At 40.2% G+C, this 17351-nt stretch overlaps 1 protein-coding gene across 1 annotated transcript; it reads right to left on the bottom strand.

Annotated features, from left to right (window-relative positions):
- Positions 1-3596: 3596 nt before the first annotated feature.
- On the bottom strand, positions 3597-16696 carry GLRX (glutaredoxin). Its single transcript, XM_027838471.1, has 3 exons — positions 16415-16696; positions 9538-9657; positions 3597-5830 (listed from the first exon to the last, which is right to left on the bottom strand). The coding sequence occupies exons 1-2, from the start codon at positions 16619-16621 to the stop codon at positions 9544-9546; spliced, it is 321 nt and encodes a 106-aa protein (XP_027694272.1). The 5' UTR covers positions 16622-16696; the 3' UTR covers positions 3597-5830; positions 9538-9543.
- Between the last annotated feature and the right edge of the window lie 655 nt (positions 16697-17351).

Here is a 17351-nt window from a genome sequence, read left to right as displayed (position 1 = left end):
GGGATTTCTCTGAGGAGGAGATTGGTGGATTCTTTCAATTTCTATTTTGCCCTCTGGTTCTAAAATATCAGGGCAGTTTCCTTGATAATTTCTTGAAAGATGATGTCTAGGCTCTTTTTTTGATCATGGCTTTCAGATGTCCAATAATTTTTAAATTCTGTCTCCTGGATCTATTTTCTGGGTCAGTTGTTTTTCCAATGAGATATTTCACATCATTTTCTATTTTTTCATTCTTTTGAATTTGTTTTACATTGTCTTGATTTCTCATAAAGTCACTAGCTTCCAATTGCTCCATTCTAATTTTTTTTTTTTTTGGCTAGGCAATGGGGTTAAGTGACTTCCCCAGGGTCACACAGCTAGTAAGTGTTATGTGTCTGAGGCCAGACTGAACTCAGGTCCTCCTGAATTCAGGGCTGGTGCTCTATCCACTGTGCCACCTAGCTGCCCCTTAATTCTAATTTATAAGGAAGCATTTTCTTCAGTAATTTTTTGGGCTTCCTTTTCCATTTGGCCAATTTTGCTTTTTAAGGCATTCTTCTCCTCATTGGCTTTTTGGATCTCTTTTGCCATTTGGGTTAGGCTATTTTTTAAGGTGTTATTTTCTTCAGTATTTTTTTGGGTCTTCTGTAGCAAACTGGATCTCTTTTGCCATTTGGGTTAGGCTATTTTTTAAGGTGTTATTTTCTTCAGTATTTTTTTGGGTCTTCTTTAGCAAACTGTTGACTTGTTTTTCATGATATTCTTGCATCACTCTCAGTTTTTCCTCTACGTCTCTTACTTGTTTCTCAAAATCCTTTTTGAGCTCTTCCATGGCCTGGGACCAATTCATATTTTTCTTGGAGGCTTCGGATGTAGGCGCTTTGACTTTGTTGTCTTCTTCTGGTTGTATGTTTTGATCTTCTTTGTCACCAAAGTAAGATTCTATGGTCTGACTCTTTTTGCGCTGTTTGCCCATGACTCCAGTGAATTACTTGAGTTATAAACTTTTTGTTAAGGTAGGAGTTTGCTTCCAGTGTGGAGAATGTAGAGAATGTGGAGAATGTGGAGAAGCTGTCCCAAGCTTCAGGGGTTTTGTGCAGCTGTTTTCAGAGATACTTCTAGTGACCTGTAAATTTTCAGTTTTTCCAAGGTGCTATGATCAAGGGCAAGGTGTTTACTCCTTTCCTGGCCTGTGCTCTGCTCTATGAGTGACCACAAGCACTCTTTTCTGTCTTGGAACTGTGAGAAGGGTTTCCTCTCCACAGCCACTACAAGCTCCACCACACCAGTGCTCCTCCTCGCCCCAGGACTGCCACCCAGAACTGTGACCCAGATCCAAGCATGGGCAAAGCAAGAGACTCCTGCACCAGCAAAGAGATCCTTGCAAACCCTCTCTGATCAGCCACTCAATTCCCCCTCAGTCTGTGGGCCAGAAGCTCAGGAGGTAGCCACCGCCCCGGGGCCATGCTCAGGGACTGGGGCTGGGACTCCACCATGCTTCTCTCTCACCACCGCAGACACAGACTTTTCCTACTGACCTTCTAAGTTGTCTTTGGCGGTCATGGGTTGAGAAGTGGAAACCACCACAGCTGCTGCTCCAGGTTCCCTGAGGTCTACCTTGCCTGCACACCCACACTGAACTGCGCTCCTCTCCCAGCCTGGCGCGATATACCTTTCTGATCAACCATCCAGGCTGCCTTGGGCTGGAAATTTGTTTCACTCTGTCTTTTTGTGGGTTCTGCTGCTTTAGAATTTGTTTAGAGCCATTTTTTACAGATCTTTGGAGGAGAGCTCAAGCAAATAACTGCTTTTACTTTGCCATCTTGGCGCCACCCCCCTCTATATATTGTTTATCCCAAAAACCTATGATACTATTTTTGTCTTTGGGGTTTTTTACTTTGTTGCTTATAATTTTTAAAGTTACATTCATCGATATTTTCCTTCTTTTTGTTGATCATTTTAACAATGCATTTTCTCTGAGAACCGTTTTTGCTGCTACAGCCAGCTTTTCTCAGATCTTATCCTGCCCTCATTTACCCAGGCAATTCCCACACCAGGAATGTACTCCTTTCACATCTGTGCTTTGAAGTCTTTTTCCCTCTTGGCTCAGTCTAGGTGTCACCACCTCTGTGAAGCTTTTCCTGAACCACCCCTTCCACAGCTGAAAGTGATCTCTTTGCTCCTCACTTTTTCTTAGAGCACTATTCAGATCTCTTCATCATCATCATCACCATCACAAGCTGTTTTGTTTGTTACTTTTTGGTGCCTATGTTGTTAGCTCCTGTTAGATAATAAACTCCATGAAGCTAGAGTCTGTGACATTCTTCATTCGTTAATAATTAATAATAATGAGCACTTAGCAGTGTCTTTCACTTAAATGCTGTTAAAAATGTCTCTCTTGGTAATCGTGTCCTGGAGACTCGAAGCTCCACTCTGCCAGCATTCTGCTTCAGTGTTGCTTTGAAGCAACATTTTGCTTCAAAAGTTCTTCAGATAATGAGATTGCATCTGAATCTTCTTTTCTTGGTCAAACTCCAGCCCAGGCCGGAATTGATTTATATCTACTCAGGTTTGGGTGAAGACAGACTTCCAAGACTGGGGATAGTATTTCCTTTGATGGAGGGTGAAATTGGCCCTTCTGGGCTGTGATCTACAGCACTCACTTAAGACTTCATTTTAATATCACCCACCATCAATCATGGTTGATTGGCACCCTCTAGGGAACACCCATTCTTCGGAAGGGCATATAACATTGTACTCCAAAATCCTGAGCCAAGCCAGTTCTTAACTGGCTCCTGTAGGCGTGCCCAGTTTTGGACTGAACTCCCATACAATGCACATCAAGTCACTTTGAGAAATTAAACACATGTACCCCAACTTCGTTTGGCTCTTAGAGCAGACTCTTTCTAATTGGGGTTCTTGGTTCACAATACTTAATACATGTTTGCTGAATTGAATTCACACTATAGTATAAAAACATTCTCTTTAATCAAGTTTTTTCTCTTGGGCCACATATGGGGTTAGGGAAGGGAAAGACACCACAAAATAACACCATTCCAACCTGTTTCATGGGATGTAGAAATTTACTCAAGGCCTCAAATATTCCTTAAATAGGAAGCCAGAAAGGGAACCAAGGCTTCTTGAAGTATTTTGACTTGTCTTACTTGAGGAAGGATTCCAATTGGCTCTGAATCTGTAAGACACGTAAATCTTCCTTCTCAACTAGCCCACTGTGAACCCTTTAAAAATAGTTTAATTTGTAACCAGACTTATTTACCTATAGTCTAACCATATCTGTGTCGTTAAGGGTTATATGAGATTATGATGCTGTTTAACTTTTATGGCTTAAGAGGATGTATGAGATTGCTGCATGTCAAAAATTATTTTTCTGACGTAATTTTTGTCTATGAAGTCCTAACTTTCTTTGGGGTTATTTTTCTTCCTCCTGAACCTGTGCTTAATCATAGTAAATCTTAGGTCTTTACCTTTATAATTTCTGCATTGTGAACCTAACATATGAACTCAGTGGGAAATATTTCTCCTATAATACCAGTGTCATAGGGGTGTATGTCACAAAAAAAAATGAAGGCTCTAATAGAGGAGAGTCAGACAGCAGCTTTTACATCAGTTAAAATTTATCATCGGCATTAAGTCATACAAAATTTGTATAGATTGGTTCTAATATACATGTAGTATGACACCAATCGTAACACCATGCACGTTGTTCATCCTTTGTTCTCGAAGAGGACCAATGACATTATGAAGGTGATGTCTTAATTGTGAATTGGTTTTAAGTGAGACAGTGGAAAGGCTGGTCACAAGAAGGAGGCAACAGCCAGGACCTCCCTTGTGCTGTAGCCCTCCACATCAAACACTCCATTGTTTAGTTGATAAAGGTGAATAAATGAAAAATGCTATTCCCAAATTAACAAACCTGGGGGGGGGGAAGATTCCTGTATGCAAAGGATTCCAAACACCATCATTAGGCAAGGAAGAAGACAGCCAAGCTGTAAAAACATCAGAAGAATCCAAAGCTACTGAGGGAGAGTCTTTTCCCCTCCAGAGTTTCCAAATGCAAAGAAACACTTGGCATGAAATGTCAGTGTGAGTTGCGACTCTATATAACTTGCATTTTCATTGGTCTTGCTCTGCTGCCTTTGTTCCCCACCCCCTCAGCTCTGCCCAAAGCACCCAAGGAATCACTGAAAGCCAGGAAATATCAAATAGTTTTAGAGAGAACTACTGTTATCTGGCCAGCATTTTATTTTACTCTTTTGAATTTTACTAGTTGGTCTGGGATTTGGCTAAAGTACAATCTGACCTTCTTTTCTTGGTATGTTTGCTGTGGAAAGACAACACTTCTTTTAGAATTGTGTGAATGATTGCCTTTGAAAATGCCTAATAAGCTAGACTAGTCTAAATACATCACAAAACCTACTATTAACTATTGTGAGGTAAGTGCTAGAGATTCTCATCAAGTCCCAAACTCCCAGGCATCAAAGTGAACCAAAATCAGTGTTAGGGGTTTAGATTTCTGGCTACACATACCAATGGGGTGGCTACTGTTAACATTCACATATTCCTTACAGACAATCTTGTGTTCTGGGGAAAAGCTGGATGGTTTGTGAGGGAGATAAGTGGCTAGTAGAGACTAGCTAACATAAAGAGCTACTTGTGTCCTGGTTTTAATATCTTAAGGCTATAAGCTCACTGGAGGTTTGGTTATTGTTTATTTCTCTATTTTTATTCTTATGCTACTATTGGATGAGTTTTCTAAACTCTCTCTGGACCACAGTTCTTTTTGCTCTTCCACGCTGTACTGATTTTAAGAGGAATTATTCAATAGGACATAACGAAGACAGCATACTCATTATATTTTATTTCATGATTATTGACGATAAAACTGAACCCAAAAGCTATTATTTTAGTTGGTGCCCACTGAAATTATATGACTTTATTTGTTTATAATTCTGAGTTATACATTTGATTCACCTTTCTCTCCTGTATATTATGACCATGATTTTAGGAACCTGAGAGGAATTTGACCTAGCAATGGATCACCTCTAGAACCAGAATTTCTAGGCCATGAAACTATTTTCCTGAGAATCGTGACTAGTATCAGTGCTCGTTAATGCTAGAACAAAAACAAAATTTTAAGTTGAAGCATTTCCAAAAAGATCTATAGTTACTGAAATAAGGTTTTCAGAATGTTAGGCCATTTACAAGATTGATCTTCTCCCAACACTCAGTTCATCTGTGAGGTGAGTGGGATAGGGCAGATGGCCTCTCGGGTCCCTTCTTCCAACCCTAAATCTATGATCCTGTGCAAAGAGAGCCTGGGAACCCTAGCAGATGGAAAGAAAATGTGAAGAACAGGAGAAAGCACTTTCAAGAACATCCTTCAGCCTGTCATTTAAATCTGAGGCCTTTTCCAGCTTCCAAACTATCAATCTCTGATTTGAAACTCATTCCATCCTAAGTCAAAATCTGGTAAAAGCCTTTAGAAGCTAGAAGATTAAGCCAGAATAATTTTTATCTCATGTTAGGAGTCACAAGATGAGGACTGAAGAAAATAGTGGACTACAGTAATGTGCTCTGAAGTTCTTCCATAGGATTTGGGGTGAACTGAATGCCCTTTTAATATTGATCTGACTATAAAGTTATAAAATACTAGATCATTTGGGAATGTGAAAGATAATAGGAGAAGTAACATCTCCAGAAGGAGAAAAAAAATCTTTTTCTGGTTTAACATTTTAGAAATTAAAGTAAAATGTTCTGGCAAGATAGGAGGCGTTGAAAGAGAGGCAAAATTGGTGTGTGTTCCAGCACATCATATAAGATTCCAAGTGCCCTGCAGTAGAACAAAGAAATAAGATTATTTTTGAAAAGGAAACTTTTCTCCCTTATCTTTTACCCCTCTCTCCAGAATATTAATGCATGAGATTCAAACATGATCTGTTATAGATGGTAACTGAATAATATTCTATCAAAACACTAGCTGCATGATAACTGAAAAAGAAATATCGGCTCCTTAGGCCCCTTTCCTCATTTGCAAAGTGAGCCAGCTCACTGACCTCTGCAGTCCCTTCCAGCTAGAACATTATATAGCCTTGGAAAGTATAAAAAACTGAATGAGGAGAATACAGTTCTCTCTCTCTCCCCCTCCCCTCCATAAATATATCTAAATCCATTTCTGCACAGGCATACCTGTGTGAATCTATATCTATACAGACATATACATGTGTCCATATATAGATGAAAGAATATATATATCCTATGATATATATGTAATATATAGTCTACATTTAAACAATATTGTCATTCAGTTGTGTCCAACTCTTCATGACCCTGGGGCTAGATTTGAACTCAGGCCTTCCTGACTCTAGGCCCAGTGCTTCATTTACTGTACCACCTAACTGCTTTCTATAGAGACAATACGTATTGTCTACATGTGTTTATAAGAAAATAGAAAGAGGGGCAGCTAGGTGGCGCAGTGGATAGAGCACTGGCCTGGAAGTCAAGAGGACCGGAGTTCAAATCCGGCCTCAGACCAAACACTTGTCACTTACTAGCTGTGTGACCCTGGGCAAGTCACTTAATCCCAATTGCCTAAAAACAAAAACAAAAAAAAAAAGAAAGAAGAAAGAGACACAGAGACACAAACTCTTAATCAGATTGGTTGCCTGATTGCCATTCCTAACACAGGAAGATAGAGCGGTAGAAAGAGTGAAAAGAAAAACAAAAGTAATACAGATTTGAATTGCAAGAACACCAAAAACAGAGACATAGCTCTGTTCATGTGCCTCCTCTATAAATTCAAATCGTCTCTCTGTAGGGATTCCTAATCTGGGGTCCACAAACTTAAAAACATTTTGATAACTGTATTCTAATAGAATCAGTTTCTGGATTTTGTTTTTTGTTTTGCATTTAGAAAAATTAGAGAATGGGTCCATAGGCTTTAATCAGACTGTCAAAGGGCTCATGACACAACAAAGTTAAAAGAACCAAACCCCACCACCACCCCTTGCTTTAGAGGGGAAGGGTCATAGTACAGCAGGAGGAACAGCAGTTTTAAAGTCAGAGGACGTGGATTCAAACTCCACTTCTAATGCTGAGAACTTGAGAAAGTCATGGGACTGTCTGTCCCTCACCTACTGTTTTTTCTTCAGCTGTAAAATAACAGAGTTGGATCAGTCTCTGAAGTCCTTTCCAATTCTGCCTCAGTGTTGTGAGGAAAGAGCTTAGCAGCCTAGATCTAGAGGTCAAAGGGCTCCTTAGAGGCCCTCTCTTCCAACCCCTGCCTGCCCCGTTTTACAGAGGAGCAAGGTTAAGTGTGACAAGGCCTGAAATAAATCAAAGTCATAAGTGTCTTTAAATGAAGAATAAAATCCTGCTTGCCTCAGTTTCCTCATCTGCAAAATCAGGAATAAAGTGTCTTTAGTTGAGATGACAGAGTAGTAAACCTGCCACCCTGGGGGATGTCCCACCAAAAGACTCACAGTAAAAGGTTCTTATACTTTTAGGAGAAAAGGAGGAGGGAGGCACTCGAGGTAGCAGATCCTGGTGATTTGTTGCCAGCCACACTTGGCAATCCAAGCCAGGAAAACCACGTCATTCTGGCTGCTTTGCCCTTCATGCCCCAAATCCTAAAGAAAGGGGGCACTTTGGAAACTGGTCTAGTTCAAGCTGGCTTTGTTTACTGGGTAAGATTCCAGGGTGAAACTTAGGGTGTGGTTCAGCTCAACCTAATGGACTCTATCTTAAGGGTAGTGGTGCAAGGACATTAATGGAATTCTGATATTGCTAGGATCATTCAGAGGTGGCGGCGGTTAATATTACGTTTGGTACTAACAATTTCCTGTCATTATGTAAACAATTGTATTAACAATTTTCTGTCAAGTGACTCGTCCAAGGTTATATGAATTCATGCAGGAGCAGATGTGGGATTTATACCTAGGATCCAGGGCTCTTTCTACTCTTAATCAGTGCTAAGTAAATGAATTACTGTATTATTAATGTTTTGATTTAGTAATATTTTCTGGTATTTTGAAATCCCTCTTAGGAATTCTTGGTATTGCCTTTGTTTTGTTTCTCTCCTCTAGTCATCAGTGACTTAATTGGCGTCACTTCCTTTTTATTATTATTATTTTTGGAGGCCATCAGCCTTAAAGGACTTGCCCAGGGTCACACAGCTACTAAGTGTCTGAGGTCAGTTTTGCACTCTAGTCCTCCTGACTCCAGGGCCAGTGCTCTATCCATTGCACCACCTAGCTGCCCCTCACTTTTTTTTTTAAATAAAGTTATTCAGCTCTATCCCCAGATTACACTGCTGTTTCCTTAAGTCTAAGCACAACGATCACATATTCACCAGCAACTAGCTTCACATTAGAACCCTAAAGCCAGCCCTTGAGTAAACAAACCGGAGAGTCAGAACATTTATGGTTGTTTTTTTTTTAATTGTGAGAGATTCTTTTTTTTTTTAAATAATAAAATTTTATTTATTTTTAGTTTTCAACACTCACTTCCATAAGATTTTGAGTTCCAAATTTTCTCCCCATTTCTCACCTCCAGAGAGATTCTTAATAGCCTTATTTGTATAACAACAACAGAAGAGCCAGGGGCTAAGTTGTTGGGCAGGTTAAGAGATCAAAACTTCCTTTCTGAATTCAAACAGGTTTCAGTTTTGATCTCTTAACCTGGAAGATTTTTTAGCTAGATACCAGCTACAACCAAAATGCCTTTTGTTCCTTCCCCCAGCTGTCTTTCCAGTTCTGGAATCATAATCAGTACTGTTATTGCTATTTTCAGGTTGTGCTACTAGTCTACAGGGGCTTAACTAACCATTCCCTTAACTTCCCAAAAGACACCACTCCCCTATGTCTACTTTCCTTCAATTGGAATATACACTTCTGGAGGGCAAGAACTGTCTGGCTATTAGTTTTTGGCACACAAGTAAGTTCATTTATTTAACCAGTTTCAGTAAGTGAGATCCTTGTGGATAGGTGTCTTTTTACAGTTCACCTATGGTCTTTAAAAAACACTGGTCTTGTAGTCAACTAAATGGAGGACAGGGCAGCTAGATGGACAGTGAATGGAGTGCCAGGCCTGAAATCAAGAAGACTCATCTTCCTGAGTTCAAATCTGGGCACAGACACTTACTAGCTGTATGACCCTGGGTAAGTCACTTAACCCCGTTTGCGTCTGTTTCCTCATCTGCAAAATAAGCTGGAGAAGGAAATGGAAAACCCCAAATAGGGCCATGAAGAATTGGACATAACTGAACAACAAAGGGGTGACAAAATATAACCCCATTTTCCAGGTGAATAAGGGTAAGACAAAATGACAGCCTCAGTAGTGACTCACTCTCTGTAAAATGGAAAAGTTCCAAATGCCTAATATCACTGGATATATTTCATACCCAGATGTCTAAACTATTCATAAACGGTTGGCCTTCTTTCCCCCTCAACCAGAAAGATTATACAAGGCACAATAAACAAAGAATTTCTATTCTCTTAACTTTCCCAGAACCTTATCATTTCTCTGATGACTGCCACTTACTGGAAGTTACTGTAACACTCCAATTTGTTGAAGCTTTTGTAGCAACTGGCCATTCTGTTCCAGGGTTATGAGATCTGAGCATCCACCAATACATTCTTTACCAATAAATACCCGAGGAACCTGAAGGGAAAAAAAAGCACAAATAGAAGATATGAAGGGCTTAAATTATGAGTAGATTAAAAGAAATGACATTTTTTGTCCAGTCTTAATATTTCTCCATGGCCAAAGAACTCTTCATATCACAGTAAACATCAGTATGTGTGTATACACACACACACACACACACACACACACACACACACACACACACACAGAATTAGGTAGGGGAGTGGATAGAGTGCTAGGCCTGGAGTTGGGTAGACTTATCTCCCAGAGTTCAAATCTAACCTCAAATACTTACTAGCTGTGTGACCTTGGGCAAATTATTTAACCCTGTTTGCCTCAGTTTTCTCATCTGTAAAATGAGCTGGAGAAAGAAATGGCAAACCATTCCAGTATCTTTGCCAAGAAAACCCCAAAAGGGGCTCCAAAGAATCAGACAAGACTGAAAAACAACTGAACAGCAGCAGCATGAACGTATGTATGTGTGTCTGTAGATGGATAAATAGCTATGGTCTGTAGCAAGAGCAACTCTATGTTGCACACATGAGAATTTGACTTAAAGCTCATTTCAGTGTATTTATGTTTTTCAAAGTGATTGTTCCACGCAAAGGGGAAAAGGTGTTGGGTATGGCCAAGGGTTAATGAAATTGTACTGAATGTAAAGAAATGTCGAAGAGGGTTTTTGTTTACCATGTTTCAAGTTGCCTGTTACTGTTGCTTAGCAACTAATGCAAAACCATAGCAACATAGTTTCTGTCTAAAGAGACATTAAAAAGTAATTTCATTCTAGTGATCTCTCATTCTTCAGATGTGTGAGCAAAACAAGATTAATTTAGCATCTTTTTTCTAACTTGGGGAGGGGGCTTGATTTATAGAGGGAAGATTCAAGGCCACAGCTAGCTAGCCCAGGGAGAGCAAGTCCCTCTTTCGGGCCTTCTGTAGACAGACACACACACAGGCGCACAGACACACCTAGAAAACTGTTCAGTCAGTGGAAAACATCTTCCACCTAAGACGTACCCTTTAGTCTCTCTCTTTACCCAATGAAAGTTATAGCAAAAGCTATAAAATTAAAGTAGACTAAGGCACAAAATTGCAAGCATGATCAATTTATTAGTAAAGCACAAATTTACCAATAAACAGGATCTCAGCTTCCCCATCTAAGCTAAGACCCCTGAGTGAAGGGTATAGCTCTTCTATAATCTTGGGAGTACAGAACAAAGAATGGAACTTTGTAGCTGAGAAACAAGTTATAATCGGTTAAAAGAGCTCAACATCATAAATGGCAAAATCAATGATTGGTTGCAGATAAGCTGAGGCATGGGAGATAAAATGATTAGTCGGAAATGGGGAATGAGGGGCTAGCAAGCAACAACCCCATCCTTCTCTCCTGTAAGTCAGAATTCTTCATTTTTTGAGTCCATCTGCAAGACTAGAGATAGTGATCAGATTTTTTTGGATAACAAACCAGACTTCCTTGAAGGATAGCTTGGTTGTGTAAAGATACTAGAATAGACTCCCTAGTGTCCATCTACATCCCTCAAGAACAACAGATTTCCCTGAAGCAAGAATAGCACAGTGATCAGCAGGAAAACTAGATTTCTAAACTTAACTCATTACAGGACAGCTGAATTTCTGAACTAAGTTCAGAGACAAAGCAGTGACTTACGTAGTTACAGGACAAGATCAATTAACTGTAAAAAGGATCAATAAAAGAGAAAAAAAAGACACATTAGGGATAAAGGTCGTTTTCCACCCTAGCTATATACTTGTGAGGCCTCCACTCAAACACTAAATCTGTAATGAATGGGAACATCCCAGATTTTATGACATTGCCTCTGAGCTAAGCCACAGTCATAAGCTTCATTTTAAATAGAGAGAGCACTTTAAATAATAAAAGAACATGGGAGCTTCCTAACCGGAGGTGGCAGTTGGGAGAATATAAACACAATATAAAGCAGATTGATAAGGAAGAAAGAAGCAAACTCAACCTGGATAATGTGGTAACCTCAGAGGAGAATGATTCCTACACTGGAGACTAGCCCCACAATCTCACAGTTCAAAGAGCCCAAAGTTCTTGTTCTTTTTCTTTTTTTTAGAAAAATCTTTTAAAAATACTATAATAATTTCTCAATATGTCTCACCACAGAATCCTTCCTTGTAACAAAATAAAGAAGTACATAAAACCAAAACAAGAAAGGGATGGTGTTGACACCCTATGCATTATTGTTTATCTCCCAACTAGTAGCTTCTCTGCCCTTCACTGAGAAGAGGAAAAATTTGTTTTTTTGAATCAGCATTGGTCACTACAATTGTCTGGAGTTCATCAGCTGCCCTTTAGTGTTGTTTTCATTTACACTGTTATAATCATCATGTGTATTTCCCAAGAAATCACCTTAACACTTGTGTCAATTGACATCAGGATTTATCATTTTAATTAATTATACTATAATTTCTCCTCTTGATGTAAATGTGCTTTAATACAAATCATTACAAGTAGATATAATAATTTTACTTTGAAATAAAAATTATCTGTCTCTCATATATGCAGATGCACTGTGTCAATTGATGCAACTTGGTCTTTTTAAAGTATTCTAAGATTCTGGTTCTACTGAGGAGAGAGAAGAAAGAAAGAGGAAACAAAGAGAAAGTAGATAAACTTCTAGAGGCTTAGTAACTCAGGAGAGAGCAGGATTAAACGAGGGTTTTAGAGTAAACTCCACAGGGTCTGGTGTTTGGTAATATTATTATTATTATTTTTAGCAAGCTGGGCCTTAAAGGTGTTTTCTCATTAAAACTGTGATTATGATAGGAGTAGGGGGAAAAGAGAGGAGGAAGAGAAATTGGACAAAAGACAATGTTAATAACAAAAAGCTGACTTCCCAAAAAAGGGCCAAGAGATAAGGAAAGTGCTTTAAGATTCTTTCCTTTGGATCCCTCCATCTGTTCTAGCTCCTTCTCTCCACTCATACCACAGCTTCTTTCGTTGGGTCCTCACAACCTCTCCTCTGCACTATTGCTGTAATTTCCTTATTGTCCTCCCTACTTTTGACCTGTTCCTTCTCCAATCTGTCTTCCACACAGCTGCCAAAGTGATATTCCTAAAAACATCAAACTGACCATGTCACTCTCCTGCTCATGAATTGTCTCCAGTATAAAATACAAACTTCTCTGTTTGGCATTTGGTCCATCCCAATCCAGTTCCAGAATGCCCTCACATTACTCCTCCCACCCACTTTTGCCTCTATATTCCAGTCACATTGGATTGTTCCCCACAGATGACATTCCATCTCCCACCTCTTTGCAGGCTTCAGCTCAATGCTTTGAGATAGTCTTTCACTGACCCAGATCAGGTGACACCTCCTGCAGGAGGTTTTTCCTGACCTCCCAAATTATTAGTCCTATCCCCACCAAATAAATTTGAATTACTCTGCATGTATTTTGTATATTTTGCTCCCCCTTCCCCCAGTACAATGTAGGCCCCTTCAAGGAGGGGTAGAGTGCCCTGTTGCTACTAATTTAATTTTTTTTGTCATCTTTATATTCCCAGTGCCTAAACACAGTGCTGGTCCATAGTAGGTGCTCAATAAATCCTTGTTGATTTGGATTACTGCTGCTTCTTTAATTTTGTGGGACAGTAAGAAAAACAATCGAGAAAATAGGGGAGGGAGGCAAAAAGAGGGAGTGATGGGGCTAGAATTTCATAGCTCACACACTGTGTTAAGTGAAGACAGACCAGGAGAGGGACAGGGAGAGACAGAGACCCAGAGTGGAAGAGAAGAGACAGACAGAAATATCTTCAATATAGGTTCCCTTTTAAGTCTGTAATGTAATATATCCAGAGATTCTCCCTTGTCTATCCCCAAAGTGTGACTCCTTCAATTATAGTATATGTTCATGCAGAATGCAATACAAATCAGCTTATCTTTGTGTGGAAACAAAACCCATTTAAAAAAATACAAATAGGCTCAGCTAGGTGGGACAGTGGATAGAGCTCAGGCCTTGGAGTCAGGAGGACCTAAGTTCAAATCTGATCTCAGACACTTGACACTTACTAGCTATGTAACCTTGGACAAATCACTTAACCCCAATTGCCTCACCAAAAAGCAGGAAAAAAAAAGTACAAATAGCAGATAAAATTAGATTTAAGGGTAACTAATTCCAGCAAACCCAGTAGTGGTGAGGCAGAAGAGGATGCCGACCGAGGGGATACATTTACCTGTCCCAGTGCTGTAGAAAATTTAGTCCAAGCAGGTCAGTCACTCTTTAAGCAGGGCAGTGAGCCAGACAAGACTTCAACTGCTGTTGATTCTATTCACGGTCGGGTAGTAACGCTGTTCCCTTGCAATCAAATGGCTGCTGCCTCTATCACATCCCATGGAGTACAATTCTCTTTGACTTCTTTTCAGCTTTTGCCATAGAAGACTACCCTACCTTCTGCCAACCCTGAACAATCTCTTCCCTTAGCTTCTGTCATCATTCTTTCTTGGTTCTGCTCCCACCCACGAGATGTAGTCCAGTCCCCTTTGGATCATCATTTAGCTTCTGTCCTGGGCCTTCTTCTCTCTCTTGTTGATAGCATCAGCTCCCATAAGTTCAATTATTACTGACTTATATGACTTCCAAATCTATTTCTAATAAATGCTTGCTGAATTGAATATCTTCCTAAAAAGTTGCTCTCACTCACCTAACCATCACCGTTTTTAAAAAAATTGATTCTTGTTAGTTTCAGCAGTGAGTAGAGAAGAACCCACCCCAAAGTTCATAATGTGATTCTATAGTATTTTTTAATTGTCATTGTATGATCAAATTACATCTGCTGATCTAAGCAAAGGGTGGCAGTTTGTTCATTCTACCAACTTTCATGTCTTTACATAATTATCCAGACTCATAATTTCATTGATTTTTGGGAACTCCCAGAAGAGGAAATTCCTTCGATACAAAACAGGTGGGCAGCTTCTCTGTAATTTATAGGGGGTTGCTCAGGGTTACACAGCCAGTATGTCAGAAGTGGGATTTGGAGATTGATTTTCCTGGCTTTCAGCCAACCTTCCATTTGCCTCTCATTATCTAATAGTAACACTGCTAAAAAGGCTTGGCATACACTTGCCTTTGACCAGCGGTGGGGAATCCGAGGCCTCGAGGCTACATGTGGCCCACAGGTGCAGCTCTTTGACTGAATCTAAACTCAGATTCAGTCAAAGGGCTGCACTTGAGGACCTAGAGGGCCACATGTGACCTCAGGGCTGCAGGTTCCCCATCCCTGCCTTTCACCAAAATTACTGAACTCAAGAGAGCATTTGTCACTCAATACATATGCTGATCTGGAGTAGGCTCCTAGGCAAGGCAGCCAATCAGGGGGAGAGCAATTTTCTTTATCTTGTGCAGACCCACATCTTTTCATAACTCAGATTTTGGAAGCTGGTCATAACTTTAAGTTGCATGCAACAGAAGCTTCCTCCAGACATTGAAAAAAACAAAAAGCAAAAAACCAAGCCAAGTAGTTTCTAGGACAGAATTGGCACACATTTCTGAAGCGGGCTTGTGGGAACAAAGTCAAAAGTATCCTGAACTGTTACTTATTCCATCCTAGAAACAGAAGGGCCACTTTAACCCACAATGTTCACATTTAACCCATAATCCATTCCAAGCAGGCCAGGTTGACTAGCTGGCTTCTCATCCAGTCTTGCAGAAAGGGCTCTGGAGTCAGAAGGCTTGTGTTTGAACCCAAGATTCTATTTGAATATTCCAGTGACAGGGAGCTCACTGCCTTACATAGCAGCAAGTATGCTTCCTGTTCAGAACATTACAATTTCTCCTAAATATGCTTCCTTTAAAAAAACAACAAAAAGATTGACAGCGACTGTGCTCCCTCTGTATTTGTGGCTAGATTCATACTTATTTTTTCATAAGTTATGGTTGAATTATCAACACACTCTCTCTCTCTCTCTCTCTCTCTCTCTCTCTCAGTGGAAGACTCAAATCCAGGTCATCTTCATACACTAAGTGCCACAGTGTTTTGTTTTTATTTTGTTTTGCTTTTACTATATCCCTTTTTGAGAATTTCCTGCATATTCTTGCCTGTCCTCACCTAGATGGTCCGATGCAACCACACAACAGACCTCTTATCTCATCCTTACAGTATTGTGTTTTTAACCTGGGAGTTGATTACAAACCAGAAGAAAACAACTGAACCTCTTTTAGGCCGTGTAGGCGTTAAGCGAGAATAGAGGAAATAAGGTGACAAAACATAGTGAAGTAACTAACAGAAATTTATCTCTCTTTCCAGTTTCCTTCCTCCCTACCTTTCCGGATTCTCCCCCTACCCAGAAGCACTTTAAGTTGAAGCAATCATTTACTAGCAAAAATGACTCAAAATAACCTCTGAATTACTCTAACAGAAACCTCTGGAGTCAGTGTGACTGCTCAAGTTACTTTGAACCTGACTAGGACTGCATGACATGCCTTTTCACTCTTCTCCTTTCTTTTCTCTCGGATTTGAGAGGTCTGCTAGCTGGATTCCAAGTCAGCCATTCAAGTAGGAGACTGAATAACTCCTCTCCTTCCTTAGCAGCAGACAGCCCAGAATCAAGATGTCCTTGCAGCTTATCTGACAGAGTTAAATGAGGCTTTAACGTAGTTTCTCCCCCTCCCCTTTTCCTTTTTCTGGTATACAGACAAGGAACAAAAAAGTCTCTGACCATAAAGGGAAAAATCCCCTAACACACCCACAAAACCAACGTACTCCCAACACTCCCCAAATACAGATACTCACGGTTCTTGCCCCTGTTAGCTGTTGTAAATAATTTTGGATCCCATTTGTATCGCTGTGGGCTGTTATGTCGACAAATTCCAAGGACTCCAGTTTAATAGGCAGTTGCTTGAGAAGCTCTATAGTTTTTCTGCAGTAAGGGCAGGTGGGCTTGATGAAGACCACCACCTTATCAGCTTTGATCTTGCTATTCACGAACTGCTGAGCCATCTTTACCACCTTTGTGACCTAAAGAGTAAATACCTAAGCTGGGGCAATGCTTGGGGCTTTATTTAACTGTCCTGCTGCTCTTAAAAGGAACCACCCTAGGAGGAGGAGTTTGCATTGACCAAGTCTTGCCTTTTTTTTTTTTTAAAGAGACAGTGTCCCAAGGTGGGAATCCCATCTCACACACATCCTTGTATGACTCACTATTTACAGTGGAAATGAATGCATAATTGTGATTTTTTGCACAATTTTGTCATGTGTCAGCAGTGCCTTTCCTGGGTGCTATGGGTGTCATCATTAAGTCACCTTCCAGGAAAAGATAGGGGTGACTGGGCAGGAATGATACATCAAACTGGCAGCAGTGGTCCAAGGTTGTCTTGTTGCTTGTTTGAGTATTTAGTGTCCGTTAGTGACACTTAAAAGAGACTTTGAGCTGCCCTTGGAACCAGGATGCTGTAGGTTCAGTCACCATCCCTGACACATACTGCTTATGTCCCTTAACCTCTCAGTGTCCTAAGAACATCTCTAAGACTAGAGGTTGCCAAGGAGATGTTAATCTGTATTGGCAGAGGGAAGTTTCCTTATCTTATATACTAAAGAAATCTAGATGGTCCAGTCCCTGTCCCCTGTTAGTGACACCATTATTACAGCAAAAATAAATCCTCAGGGGGCGGTTAGGTGGCTTAATGGATAGAACCCTGACCCTGAAGTCAGAAGGACCTGAGTTCAAATC

This window comes from Vombatus ursinus, unplaced genomic scaffold (genome assembly GCF_900497805.2).
Source record: "Vombatus ursinus unplaced genomic scaffold, bare-nosed wombat genome assembly UNPS02014828.1, whole genome shotgun sequence".
Taxonomy (NCBI): Eukaryota; Metazoa; Chordata; class Mammalia; order Diprotodontia; family Vombatidae; genus Vombatus; species Vombatus ursinus.
Note: the sequence above shows the minus strand (reverse complement) of the source record. Positions and strands in the feature narration are given on the sequence as shown.

What these genes read in the sequence shown, in the direction of transcription:
- GLRX (XM_027838471.1), bottom strand. Translation starts at nt 16,621, where the DNA reads ATGGCTCAGCAGTTCGTGAATAGCAAGATCAAAGCTGATAAGGTGGTG. An exon ending in AGCTAACAGGGGCAAGAACC is followed by an intron (nt 9,658 to 16,414) that starts GTGAGTATCTGT and finishes TTTTCCCTTCAG; the next exon opens with GTTCCTCGGGTATTTATTGG.